At 40.9% G+C, this 14,332-nt stretch overlaps 1 protein-coding gene across 1 annotated transcript; it reads right to left on the bottom strand.

Moving 5' to 3' along the window:
- Positions 1–5,337: 5,337 nt before the first annotated feature.
- On the bottom strand, positions 5,338–13,387 carry LOC116290308 (leptin receptor gene-related protein). Its single transcript, XM_031697306.2, has 7 exons — positions 13,340–13,387; positions 13,147–13,221; positions 12,462–12,484; positions 11,526–11,604; positions 8,164–8,219; positions 7,630–7,661; positions 5,338–7,291 (listed from the first exon to the last, which is right to left on the bottom strand). Exons 1-7 carry the CDS (start codon positions 13,357–13,359, stop codon positions 7,184–7,186), a joined length of 393 nt encoding a protein of 130 aa, XP_031553166.1. The 5' UTR covers positions 13,360–13,387; the 3' UTR covers positions 5,338–7,183.
- Positions 13,388–14,332: the final 945 nt, after the last annotated feature.

The raw sequence follows: 14,332 nt of genomic DNA on the forward strand, positions 1-14,332 counted from the left end.
CCCCCGCAACATAGTGGTCCGATACCTCTATCAGCCGGGGGAACTCGAAGGTGGCAGTAAGAGAGCCACGGATCCTAACTGGTCCCTGGAAACGTATGAGATTTCGAAGTCCGTCACCAAGGAAGGGCAACCCGTATTGTATTACCTAGATGGCCCAAGTCGCGGATTCGTCATGGAAGAGCTGCTCATAGTCCCCAAAGACTCAAAGTAGTGCTGCTCCACGCGCCCGATTACACTCTAGGCATGTCAGCCTTACGTTGCCTCTGCAATGCCCGCGTTTATTATTTATGCGATCCACGGAGAACTGCTGATCGTCATTTGGGTCAAACCTCCATAGTAGAGGTATGTTACATTTGGCACACCGCGCCCCTTTCTTATAGACGTCGTCCACGCATAGGTCGAACGTCATATCTTTTTCTTCGTCGTGCCGCTTGTAGCGAAGGAGTTTCTTAGCAATGTTCTCTTTGGCTACGTCCTCTGGCGTCTTATCGTAGCGCAGTTGCGGCCCCCAGGCTCTTTTCAACTGTTTGGCATATTCTACGCGGCTTACGGCGGTGTAGATAAGGTTGCTCCAACACAGCCGCTGGTCTATGATCCATAAGGTTTCTTTTATGGTAAGCCCTTGCGCGCTGTGGACTGTCATGCAATAGCCTAAGCGCCAATCTGGATGGGAGGTTATTTTTTCCACCTTTTCTATGGGTACCCAGGCTTTGTCATGCGTTACCGCGTTCTGCAGTTGGATGTCGGTACCAGGTACCCAGACGTTTCTTTTTTGCATGCGGGTGTCGTGGGGTTTGTAGCAAACAGGTACGGGATGCGTAGGGAAGCGCTCTCGGTGTATATTTAGCAAATCCTTTTGTATGCGAGACTGTGCTGCGCGTTTGCTGCTCAGCACCAGATCCTTTGGATGCCATGTGTAAAGAAAGTCCTCGTATTTCTTCGCTCGTACGCGTTTGCGCAGTGTTTTGCATTGGTCGGCATCACTGAGCCCCCTTAATTCCGCCTTCAGGTTTCTTATTTGATCCTTACTGCGGTAATCTGTGTTGATTTCCTCCGCATGGTCTACGAAATCTTTCAGCCATTCGTGGGGCATCTCTCCGGCTATTGGAGGAGGCTGGCATGGATCTCCGGCGAATATTACTTGACATTTCCCGCGAAGGAACTCTACGAACTCCTGCAGGATTTCCAAAGGTACGGTGCAAATCTCATCCCAAAGTATCACCGGAGGTATGTCGTGGATGGCTTCTGGTACCCACTTTTGGCCATTCCAACGGAAGAAGCTGTGGTACGTTTGAGCGTCGTGGCCCATTTCGCAGAGTTCTCTTTCCAAACGATGTGTTGGCGTTAGCACCTTTATCTTAGGAAAGAGTTCTAACACGCGCGTAGTTTTACCGCTGCCTCCTGTACCGTAGAGGTAAGAGAAGCGTTGGTAGGAAATGGGGTCGGCAACCGAAGGCAGTGGCTCCCCGGTTGGTTCCACGCTACCGCAAAGATGTTCTCCGTGATATTCTACACGTTCTCTCCATGCTTTTATCTCCTCATCTTTAACGCGCCATTGACCACTTTCCGCCAACTCATCTTCGGTGTAGAATTCTTTCATCTTCTCTAACACTTCAGGCTTTACGTACAAGGAATCCGTGGCTACGCGCGGAACGTCCTCTTTGTCAAACCGTAGGAGCATCGCAAGTAGGTTAATATGCGCATATGCTAACATACTCGCACGCAGGTGGTAATATTGCGGCCTGTGGTCTTGGTAGTAACAAAGTGCATTCCATTTCTGTTCTTTCTGACCTTCTATGAAGTAGTCCCATTTCTCCACAGACACCATTGTTCCTTGTTCATGGGCGCGCTTAATAAGGAAGCTTAACTCTCCTTCGTCTGTTATCAGGCGTCGCTGCATGTGTTTCTCGCCCTCCTTAGCGCCCTGTGTGAATTTTCCTATGACAACGCGTGCTGTGGGGTTGTGTTCTGGGAGCCATTGCGTAAAGGCGCCATGACAAAGTATGGCTTCATGCGCCGTGTATTTTAAAAGCTGGCGCTCTTCAAAGAACTTCAATAGAGGTACGGGTATCCATTCTTTCTCTTGTAGATGCTTCCCGTACCACGCGTAAATTATGGGATGTAAGTCTTTAGCCAACTTCCAAGACGTTAATCGTACGAATCCAGTTGCTGGGGCGTCGTAGTGACCGTCTAACGAAACGCGGAAGAATTGGGAGTCTGGATGTCCGTAACGGTCGTAATATTCCTTACAATCCCCTAGACCTTTAAAACTTGCAGGGTAACAGTGTTTCATATCCAGAGACACGTACTCGTCTTCGTCGTACTCCATGTTCCAAAGACCACCGTGACCATGCTCTACACAGGCTTTGGCTATGTCTCCGAACTCTTTTGGGGTAGGTTTCCACCCATTCCTCTTCTTGGCCGCCAAGAAGTCCAAACTACGAGAGCTGAGGACCTCGTCTGAGAAGTCTTCCCCTAAGGTCTCACAGGCGCTTTGAATGCGCTGTTGTTCAATTTCGGGTCGATACAAAGTGCCGTCTTGCGTCATAAACTGACTTCCTTCTGAATCCATCAACCAAATGGAATTCTCATGGATTAACTCTGCCAATGGAGAATTCTTATAGACCTTCGTTTCCTTCTTTCTTGGGAACCGCAGTTCGCGCCAGGCGTGCCCATTGTGCTGGTAGATGACTATAGGCGCACCGCGGCCCCCATATTTGTGCGTTCCGGAGTAAATAAAGCCGTCGGTGATATCTTTCACATGGATTCGCCTCTCCAGCGCCGTTTCTAACTTCTTGATGTTATCTATCGACCCTCCGGTCCTATTAGTATCTTTTTCCCATTTCCTGATGGCTTCTCTTCTCTTTAAAGTCAGTTTACCGCCCCGAGAGGAGTCTTCAAAGAACTCTCTTACTAACTTCCCTACGCAGTTACCGGGATGTCGCATCGGTTTCAACTTCTTAACGTCTGGCGTCTTTATCTCGTACGCACCGTAAATGACTACGGTAACCGGGTAAGCAACCTCGTAGAACAGCATGTCTATTCCTACCAATGCTCCCGGGCGCGTGTTTTCGTTTAAGACAAACAGGTCCTTCTTACCAGACGCCCTGATAGGATTGCGCCCCTTTTCTATCATCCACTCGCCGTCTAAATACTTTATGAACGTTAGCTCCAACCGGTAGTTACCTTCGGGTATTAAGTTAATTATTCTTTCAGCCCTTTCTTCTGTCATCGTCTCGTCCGTATCTCCCTCCATAAATGTTGTGAAGGCAAAGTCCGCATCCAGGCGATCCAACACCTGAGTTCGCAGTCGGCGCACAGTTTTGTTACGAATGCTTGTGATGGTGTCCATCTATATGTAAAGGATATCTTAACCTCCGTTTGCGGTACCCAACACAGCAGCAGTAAGGACTTGTCGCGCGGGTATTTCCCGCTGCCGGCGCCTTCCTTAAACCGCCTGTAAAACCCGTAAATCTTTGACATTGACCGCGAGTCCCCCTTACTGCTGCTCATTTTCACACCTTTTGAGAAAATATGAATTACTCATCACTCTTGAAAAATGGGTGTTTTTGGCCAAAAAGCATGGACTATAGCCCATGGTTTTGGTCGATTTTGGGTCATTTTCACACCTTTTGAAGAAATGTGAATTATTCATCACACTTGAAAAATGGGTGTTTTTGGCCAAAAAGCATGGACTATAGACCATGGTTTTGGTCGATTTTGGGTCATTTTCACACCTTTTGAAGAAATGTGAATTATTCATCACACTTGAAAAATGGGTGTTTTTGGCCAAAAAGCATGGACTATAGACCATGGTTTTGGTCGATTTTGGGTCATTTTCACACCTTTTGAGAAAATATGAATTACTCATCACTCTTGAAAAATGGGTGTTTTTGGCCAAAAAGCATGGACTATAGCCCATGGTTTTGGTCGATTTTGGGTCATTTTCACACCTTTTGAAGAAATGTGAATTATTCATCACACTTGAAAAATGGGTGTTTTTGGCCAAAAAGCATGGACTATAGACCATGGTTTTGGTCGATTTTGTGACATTTTCACACCTTTTGAGAAAATATGAATTACTCATCACTCTTGAAAAATGGGTGTTTTTGGCCAAAAAGCATGGACTATAGCCCATGGTTTTGGTCGATTTTGGGTCATTTTCACACCTTTTGAAGAAATGTGAATTATTCATCACACTTGAAAAATGGGTGTTTTTGGCCAAAAAGCATGGACTATAGACCATGGTTTTGGTCGATTTTGGGTCATTTTCACACCTTTTGAAGAAATGTGAATTATTCATCACACTTGAAAAATGGGTGTTTTTGGCCAAAAAGCATGGACTATAGACCATGGTTTTGGTCGATTTTGGGTCATTTTCACACCTTTTGAAGAAATGTGAATTATTCATCACACTTGAAAAATGGGTGTTTTTGGCCAAAAAGCATGGACTATAGCCCATGGTTTTGGTCGATTTTGGGTCATTTTCACACCTTTTGAGAAAATATGAATTATTCATCACACTTGAAAAATGGGTGTTTTTGGCCAAAAAGCATGGACTATAGACCATGGTTTTGGTCGATTTTGGGTCATTTTCACACCTTTTGAGAAAATATGCATTATTCATCACTCTTGAAAAATGGGTGTTTTTGGCCAAAAAGCATGGACTATAGCCCATGGTTTTGGTCGGTTTTGGGTCTTTTTCACACCTTTTGAGAAAATATGAATTATTCATCACACTTGAAAAATGGGTGGTTTTGGCCAAAAAGCATGGACTATAGCCCATGGTTTTGGTCGATTTTGGGTCATTTTCACACCTTTTGAAGAAATATGAATTATTCATCACACTTGAAAAATGGGTGTTTTTGGCCAAAAAGCATGGAATATAGCCCATGGTTTTGGTCGATTTTGGCTCTTTTTCACAGCTTTTGAGAAAATATGAATTATTCATCACACTTGAAAAATGGGTGTTTTTGGCCAAAAAGGATGGACTATAGCCCATGGTTTTGATCGATTTTGGCTCTTTTTCACACCTTTTGAGAAAATATGAATTATTCATTACACTTGAAAAATGGGTGTTTTTGGCCAAAAAGCATGGACTATAGCCCATGGTTTTGGTCGATTTTGGGTCATTTTCACACCTTGAGAAAATATGCATTATTCATCACTCTTGAAAAATGGGTGTTTTTGGCCAAAAAGCATGGACTATAGCCCATGGTTTTGGTCTGTTTTGGGTCATTTTCAGAGCTGTTGAAAAAATGTGAAAATATGAATTAAGAAAATATGAATTATTCACTTATAGCCCATGATTTTCAAATATTAACTGAACTTGTATGATAACATTTATATATTTTTATTGATATTGCTGATTTAATCTGGACACTTTTATTGTAATATCAAATCTTCAAATAAATAATTAGCAGATTTTCTAAAGTACAGATGTCTATGAAGGTGTAGTTATTTTGGGCCAAGTTCTTAAAGTTATTCCATAATTTTGGTAGTCAGAAAATTAATGGAATAAAGTAATATTTAGTTCAGGAAGTATTCCAATGACACTGTTAAGACTTATCCTCACTAGCAACATAAACATAACATAAGCAAATGGAACATGACATTCTTCTTATGCTTGTGCTTATGTCACTGGATTTACCAGTGAGGATGTACATTTTTATGCTTATGTACTACTGAGGACCAGGTTTAATGATCAACAGCAGATCATGGAGGAAGTGGGGAGGGTGACCTCTGTTTGGAATGAAAAAATAATTAAGAAAAATTAAAACTAAAAAAGAAGCTGTGATGCCTTCCTACAGTTACTGCCCTTGAAATCATTCTGGATCTGTTACTATTAGGTGATGGAACGAAATTCTGAAGATATGTGCTGTAGGGACACAAGGTACCAAATATTTAAAGAGCTGTAGGAAAGAAGACAAGCCAAGAGAATATGAACTAAGAGAAGGAATCCTACCTATATAGCCTATATTTTGAGTGAAGAACCTGATTGGTTGATTTCTTGAGGGTAGGCGGCTTCCAGTCTTGCAATAAACAAAAGCCTGTGTTTTTGTCATGGACAAAACGAAATATGGCGCTTTTCACGTTCAAAAATGAGGCATTAAAGGGAAGCATGATTATCGCGCGGGCAAGGTAACGAGTTAAAAATAGCATCAATGATTCTAAAAATAGCATCAAAGTGTGCACATGATGGGGCACGGGGATTCCTTCTCTTAGTTCATTTTCTCTTGGACAAGTCCTATATTATTATATTAGTAAACTACCAGAATAACAGCCCTTAATGGCAAAATTCACACTCATAAAGGCTAGTTTTTTGGTTTAGCATTGATATCCTAATTACATCTATTTGCAAATTATTAAATGTTTACTTGAAATTTTTTGTTTTTAATATAGAATAATGTGGGGGGAGGGGGGGATATAGTCGTCCCTAACTTAGCTAGTTAGCTTGATAGATACCAGTATTTACAATCAATATGTTGCTCGCCACTACGAAAGTGTTTCCTGATTCCAGTCAGGTGTCTGTTAGTCAGGTGTTTGTTTAAAGTACAGCTTAATGTTCTAGACCAGACAGAAAAAGTTGTACCAGTATATACTATACTGCACAGTGCATCACTTCCATGCATTATCAATGATGTACTTTACTGCAGACATGAATTTTGAAATACAACTAACAGTTGAGTTAGTTAAGCAGTTACCATTTGAGACAAACCAAAAGTCTTCACCCTCTCACTCCAAACACAGAAATAATATACCCTTTAGTAATACACTTAGGGGTCAGTTATGGGTGTTGGAGCACCCCCTTCCTAGCTTGGAATTAGTTGGTTGGTCTAAAAATTGACAATATTGTAAATTGTTCAAAAAGGTGCATATTCTTAAATACATGATTCACCCTACCGAAAAAGCAAGATAAGTCAATATTTTCCAGCAACGATCTCCACCCTACCTCCCCAAGAATTTCAGTTCCCCCTTTCAGGGCCAAGTATAGATATTTTCTAGGACTAGCTAGTCGTGCTCTCTTAGCTATGGAGGCTTAGAACAGGGGTCAGAGAAGTGGAAGGGGGCAGAGAACGTATCCATCTTATGGTTATCCCACCCTTGGGCACTCTCAAGTGGAAACCACTCAACAACTGGATCAACTGAAAGGATAGATTTCTAGTGATGCTTTTTGAATGTTTTAGAAACCCCAGTCATCGTCTCCACTGAATATCATGAAATACGCCAATATTGTGCCGAAAATGAATATGTTTCCAGACATAACTAAACCAACTGCACCCCACTTAACCTGCAAACAAAAACAAAGGAAATGATGAAGTGAGATGGTGTACCTTCAGGGGGATGGTTCTGGGGCAATTCCCTCTTCTTCCCCCCACCCACCCCACCCACACACACACATATATCACCCTGCCTTTCTCCTGGCTGCATTTCTCAAAATTTTCTACTAAAAAATGTTCCTTTGAAAGTGTTAATATGTTAGTGGGGGAAGGTAAAAAGTTGAAGAAAATGAACAGTCAAGCATTTCTGGGCCATAGGTCAATCATGCAACTTGATTAATTACTGCATAAGGAATCTGACAAGACAATTTACAACTATAAGATTAATTATTTAAAAAAAAGTACTTACGATGTTGCACCTTGCCAAGACTATAGGTAGCCCTGTGAAAATAAATCAAATACATTTTTAGGCCAAACAAAAAAATAAGTGTGTTTCCTGTTGCATGAGAAAAATAATTGGGGTAGGTAGGACGGATTTTTTACTTTTATTTTTACAGATACAACAGTGGAAATGAGCTTACTGGGAACCCTGTGGTGCATTTGGGAATGAAAAAAAATATTAGGGTTGGCAGAAATCGGCAAGAAAATTAGGGTCAGTCGCACAACAGGAAACACACTTATTTTTTTGTTTGGCCTTAAACAATTCCCAAAACGAATAGCCAAAAGCAATAAGATATTGTAATTGGAGTTAAAGTCATACTTGCCAATGCAGAGTCAGACTGTAATTTCCAAGGGGTGGGAGGGTCTGAGGAGGGTATATTGTGTAGTCCCTGAAACTATCCATACCTCCCCCATGGAGAGGGATTAGAATTTCCAAGGGGCGGGAAGGGTCTGAGGAGGGTATATTGTGTAGTTCCAGAAAATATTTATAAATATTACATACCAAATGCAGAGACAACTATTCCTGATGTGAGGAAGAAGGCAACTTCTTTTGTTACACTAAAAAAGCAAAACCCAACTTAGCTTGACCCTAATCACATGACAGAATGAATAGTACCCATTTATGATACAAAACCCCCACAATTGCATTGAATTGAAACTTGAAACAACTTCTGGGCTGACTTAAGTCATGACAGCATGTTGGGTTTTGTTGAGAGAGGAAAACAAGAAAGCTTGGATAAAAACCAAGGCAGAGAAGAGATAAAATAACTCTTGTTAAATGTGTTGCTGAGTCCAAGAAACAAACCCTCAACCCCATAGGGGAGAGGTGAGTGTATTGCCACTACACCACCACCATCAACCCCCCCCCCCGCCCCACTTAAAAATCCAAGACCCCTGAGGTGATAGGTTAGTGCACTCTCACTACACCACCACCGTCAACCCCCAAAAATAAATAAATTCCAAGACCCCAGAGGTGGTAGGTCAGTGCACTATCCCTACACCACCACCATCAACCCCCAAAAATAAATAAATTCCAAGACCCCAGAGGTGATAGGTCAGTGCACTATCACTACACCACCACCGTCAACCCCCAAAAATAAATAAATTCCAAGACCTCAGAGGTGGTAGGTCAGTGCACTATCCCTACACCACCACCATCAACCCCCAAAAATAAATAAATTCCAAGACCCCAGAGGTGGTAGGTCAGTGCACTATCACTACACCACCACCGTCAACCCCCAAAAATAAATAAATTCCAAGACCTCAGAGGTGGTAGGTCAGTGCACTATCACTACACCACCACCGTCAACCCCCAAAAATAAATAAATTCCAAGACCTCAGAGGTGATAGGTCAGTGCACTATCACTACACCACCACCATCAACCCCCAAAAATAAATAAATTCCAAGACCTCAGAGGTGGTAGGTCAGTGCACTATCACTACACCACCACCATCAACCCCCAAAAATAAATAAATTCCAAGACCTCAGAGGTGATAGGTCAGTGCACTATCACTACACCACCACCGTCAACCCCCAAAAATAAATAAATTCCAAGACCCCAGAGGTGATAGGTAAGTGCACTATCACTACACCACCACCATCAACCCCCAAAAATAAATAAATTCCAAGACCCCAGAGGTGTTAGGTAAGTGCACTATCACTACACCACCACCGTCAACCCCCAAAAATAAATAAATTCCAAGACCCCAGAGGTGGTAGGTAAGTGCACTATCCCTACACCACCACCGTCAACCCCCAAAAATAAATAAATTCCAAGACCCCAGAGGTGATAGGTAAGTGCACTATCACTACACCACCACCGTCAACCCCCAAAAATAAATAAATTCCAAGACCCCAGAGGTGATAGGTAAGTGCACTATCACTACACCACCACCATCAACCCCCAAAAATAAATAAATTCCAAGACCCCAGAGGTGATAGGTCAGTGCACTATCACTACACCACCACCGTCAACCCCCAAAAATAAATAAATTCCAAGACCTCAGAGGTGGTAGGTCAGTGCACTATCCCTACACCACCACCATCAACCCCCAAAAATAAATAAATTCCAAGACCCCAGAGGTGGTAGGTCAGTGCACTATCACTACACCACCACCGTCAACCCCCAAAAATAAATAAATTCCAAGACCTCAGAGGTGGTAGGTCAGTGCACTATCACTACACCACCACCATCAACCCCCAAAAATAAATAAATTCCAAGACCTCAGAGGTGATAGGTCAGTGCACTATCACTACACCACCACCGTCAACCCCCAAAAATAAATAAATTCCAAGACCCCAGAGGTGGTAGGTAAGTGCACTATCCCTACACCACCACCGTCAACCCCCAAAAATAAATAAATTCCAAGACCCCAGAGGTGATAGGTCAGTGCACTATCACTACACCACCACCGTCAACCCCCAAAAATAAATAAATTCCAAGACCCCAGAGGTGATAGGTAAGTGCACTATCACTACACCACCACCGTCAACCCCCAAAAATAAATAAATTCCAAGACCCCAGAGGTGGTAGGTCAGTGCACTATCCCTACACCACCACCGTCAACCCCCAAAAATAAATAAATTCCAAGACCCCAGAGGTGATAGGTAAGTGCACTATCACTACACCACCACCGTCAACCCCCAAAAATAAATAAATTCCAAGACCCCAGAGGTGATAGGTAAGTGCACTATCACTACACCACCACCATCAACCCCCAAAAATAAATAAATTCCAAGACCCCAGAGGTGATAGGTAAGTGCACTATCACTACACCACCACCAGTCAACCCCCAAAAATAAATAAATTCCAAGACCCCAGAGGTGATAGGTCAGTGCACTATCACTACACCACCACCGTCAACCCCCAAAAATAAATAAATTCCAAGACCCCAGAGGTGATAGGTAAGTGCACTATCACTACACCACCACCGTCAACCCCCAAAAATAAATAAATTCCAAGACCCCAGAGGTGGTAGGTAAGTGCACTATCCCTACACCACCACCGTCAACCCCCAAAAATAAATAAATTCCAAGACCCCAGAGGTGATAGGTAAGTGCACTATCACTACACCACCACCGTCAACCCCCAAAAATAAATAAATTCCAAGACCCCAGAGGTGATAGGTAAGTGCACTATCACTACACCACCACCATCAACCCCCAAAAATAAATAAATTCCAAGACCCCAGAGGTGATAGGTAAGTGCACTATCACTACACCACCACCGTCAACCCCCAAAAATAAATAAATTCCAAGACCTCAGAGGTGGTAGGTCAGTGCACTATCACTACACCACCACCATCAACCCCCAAAAATAAATAAATTCCAAGACCCCAGAGGTGATAGGTAAGTGCACTATCACTACACCACCACCGTCAACCCCCAAAAATAAATAAATTCCAAGACCTCAGAGGTGGTAGGTCAGTGCACTATCACTACACCACCACCATCAACCCCCAAAAATAAATAAATTCCAAGACCCCAGAGGTGGTAGGTAAGTGCACTATCACTACACCACCACCGTCAACCCCCAAAAATAAATAAATTCCAAGACCCCAGAGGTGATAGGTAAGTGCACTATCACTACACCACCACCGTCAACCCCCAAAAATAAATAAATTCCAAGACCCCAGAGGTGGTAGGTAAGTGCACTATCACTACACCACCACCGTCAACCCCCAAAAATAAATAAATTCCAAGACCCCAGAGGTGGTAGGTAAGTGCACTATCACTACACCACCACCGTCAACCCCCAAAAATAAATAAATTCCAAGACCCCAGAGGTGATAGGTCAGTGCACTATCCCTACACCACCACCGTCAACCCCCAAAAATTAGAAATCAAAAAGAAATTATACATACTTTGCCGTATTGGAAGAGAAGTCTTCAGAGAATCTTTTGGCTACAATTGTTGGTAATGGTGCTAGCAAATAAAACAATACTACACACAGAAGAAAGATATTGTTAGTCATTATAACTGATAATTAATATAAACAACCTAAGATTCTTCTAGACCTCTTACCCTCATGGTCTAAGAGTTATTGGAACATTTGGCCTTGAGCGTCATGGACTATTGACTCATAAACCATGGGGGCTGCAAGACTATTGTTAAAAAGTCCTCTTGCACTAAGACCCTACCTCAGGATCTAAACAATAACAAAAATATTAAAATGGAAAAAGATGTCAACCTTAAGAGAAAGGAATCCTTTCATTTTGACCCCTAGATTAGGTACATAAAGTTTAGAATTCATATGAATAATCCTTGTTGGATGGCAAATGTTCTTTTGAATTCCAGAAAAATTTTCCATATAAATTTAATATCCATCCTAATAAATCATTCAATTCCATATTCAACATATTTTTTCCTTTAACTTATTTTCTACCTAATACTATTTTCTCCTTTCTCCAAATTATGAGCTGAAACACATACTCAAGTTGATTTTTTTAATGTCTATAATATTTCATTTTGCACTCTTCAACTACATCTTTAATATGTACAATAGCTTTATACGCTTCTTTCAATAGAGTTAGTCACCAAAAACCTAGAAAGCTGAGATCACTGAGCATCATGGGAAACTTTTCATATCAAAAAAGCATATATATACAAAGCTTTTTTAACACAAACTGCAGCTCAATGATGCTCGAAAGAGGTGAGACTGTGACTGGTAAAAAATTTGCAAGTCCATGAAGAGTTATCAAGCGGTTGAACGTGTAAAATGAATCTATCCATAATCTTTGTTGGACTCAGCTTTATAGATTTTCAGGTGACTAACTTAATTGAAAGAAGTGTATACTTACACACAAACATCGGCCACCATATTCTGCAAAAAAATAAATAAATAAAAATAAATAAATAAAAAGGCGCTAAAGCTGAATATATAATCAATCTTGTGTACATTTTTGAAATAATTTTGTACATTCAAATAAATTGTTTTAAATAAGAAGAAAATAAAAAATATTAAGCATAGGAATAGAATATAAAAATATTAGAATATAAAAATATTCTTGCTTTTACATTGTCCTCTACTGTCATTCCTATTTTTAAAATATTCTGTCATTTATACAAAAACATTGTTATTGCTGAATAACTTTACAAAAACATCTAAGAACAATTGTGCCCTTTGTACACAATATTATCAAGAAATAAGGCAATAACTTTCTCTATGATGTACAATACTAATTGAAACCTTTTGCAGCATGAAAACTAAATTTAAGAAGACGAAATATTTTGAATATAAGTTCATCTAATGGGCAGTAAGTTCTGGATCGTTGAACACAGCTTTATTCAGAGAAAAATATTCCATTATTTACCTTATTCTGTAAGCATTTTCTACTTCATAAGCACCTCTCTTAGACTCATAAAAAGAATTCCGGGCTTATAGTTGAATAATTCATGTATCATTCTCACTCTTAAACCATTTTTTTAGGCTGAACATTTAGTTTTAACGATGATTATAAGAAGCCATGTCTTCTTAATACTCACCCATAGTCTTTCAAAGCACAGCCCAAAACAACGAGTAAAATTCCGATCGCCCCGCTAAACGACAGCCCTATAATTCTGAAAGAACCAGATAATTTACACCTTAAATAATTCAAATATGAGCTCGTAGACATGAAAAAAGCTTGATTCTTAAGAAATTTAGAACAATCAACAAGATAGAGGAAATTAAACTTACGCTTTGATTTGATCCACCATTGCCGGCGGAGGAAGGAAAAAATGGAGATAAAATATAGTACAAGCATTAGTTAGATGCTTTGAATGGACGTAGCAGGTAAAACTCGTGGTGTTATAGTATTTAAAAGTAAGGAAAATCAAAACAAAACAGTGAGAAACATGTTCTCTGGTTACCTTTGATCGCCATCTTGGAAAAAATGGTGTGGGTAACCTGGTACTTGATGGTGGAGTAGAGACTAGATCTAATGGGAATGGGAAATTGGAATTTCTTTCATTCCCATTTTTCCTTTTTTTCCTCTTTTTCTTCTTTTCATAATTTTTTCTTTCTTTTTTCCCCTACTCTTTTTTTTCTTTTTATCTTTACTCCAATTCTTTTCTCATATCACTATTTACTTACCCGTTCTTTTTACTCCTAGCTTTCTTGTGCATTTTATCCATCAGTTCGTGTTCGTTCTCATTTTTCTTTATTTACGTTTTCTTCTTTAGTTTGAAATTCGTATTCTATTAACTTTTTTTTCGAACTTTTTCCCCCAAAATATTTCATCATCTGCGGCTAGTTTTCATGGAATAGTTTACTTTTTATGTCCTGTATGCCTTGGCCCTATGCGCCTTGTGGCATGAGGAGACGACGATGATGGTGATATGTGTCTCGTGAATAGCTCTTGATCTATTGAATTCAGTTATCGTTTTAGGGATAGAGCAGGAGTAGGAGTAGGGAAAGGAGTAGGGATAACTCGGTTTTAAGACGTGAACATAACAATACTTACCAGGGCCGTAACCAGGGGGGGCACAGGGTGCACGTGCACCCCCATATAAAAGCTAAAAGCTTAAGGTCCGCTCATCCATTTCCTTTTTTTTTCCCTCTTTTTTTTTTTTTTTTTTTTTTTTTTTGGTTCTGCTTTCTTTTGGTTACCTTTTTTTATCTTATTGCCTGTGCACCTCCCTGCAAGATCCCTAGTTACGTCACTGATTTGGTAATGAAAAAACGATCAAT

Source organism: Actinia tenebrosa, unplaced genomic scaffold (assembly GCF_029948245.1).
Source record: "Actinia tenebrosa isolate PJP-AT-01 unplaced genomic scaffold, QUT_ActTen_1.0 PGA_scaffold15__27_contigs__length_11533743, whole genome shotgun sequence".
NCBI lineage: Eukaryota > Metazoa > Cnidaria > Anthozoa > Actiniaria > Actiniidae > Actinia > Actinia tenebrosa.

Excerpts from the sequence above, each read along its gene's own strand:
- LOC116290308 (XM_031697306.2), bottom strand. The coding sequence starts at position 13,359 with ATGGTGGATCAAATCAAAGC. Across the intron at positions 8,220-11,525 it reads TTCTCTTCCAATACGGCAAA|TGTAACAAAAGAAGTTGCCT; the intron begins GTATGTATAATT and ends TTGCTTTTTTAG. Across the intron at positions 7,292-7,629 it reads TCTTGGCAAGGTGCAACATC|GTTAAGTGGGGTGCAGTTGG; the intron begins GTAAGTACTTTT and ends TTTTGTTTGCAG.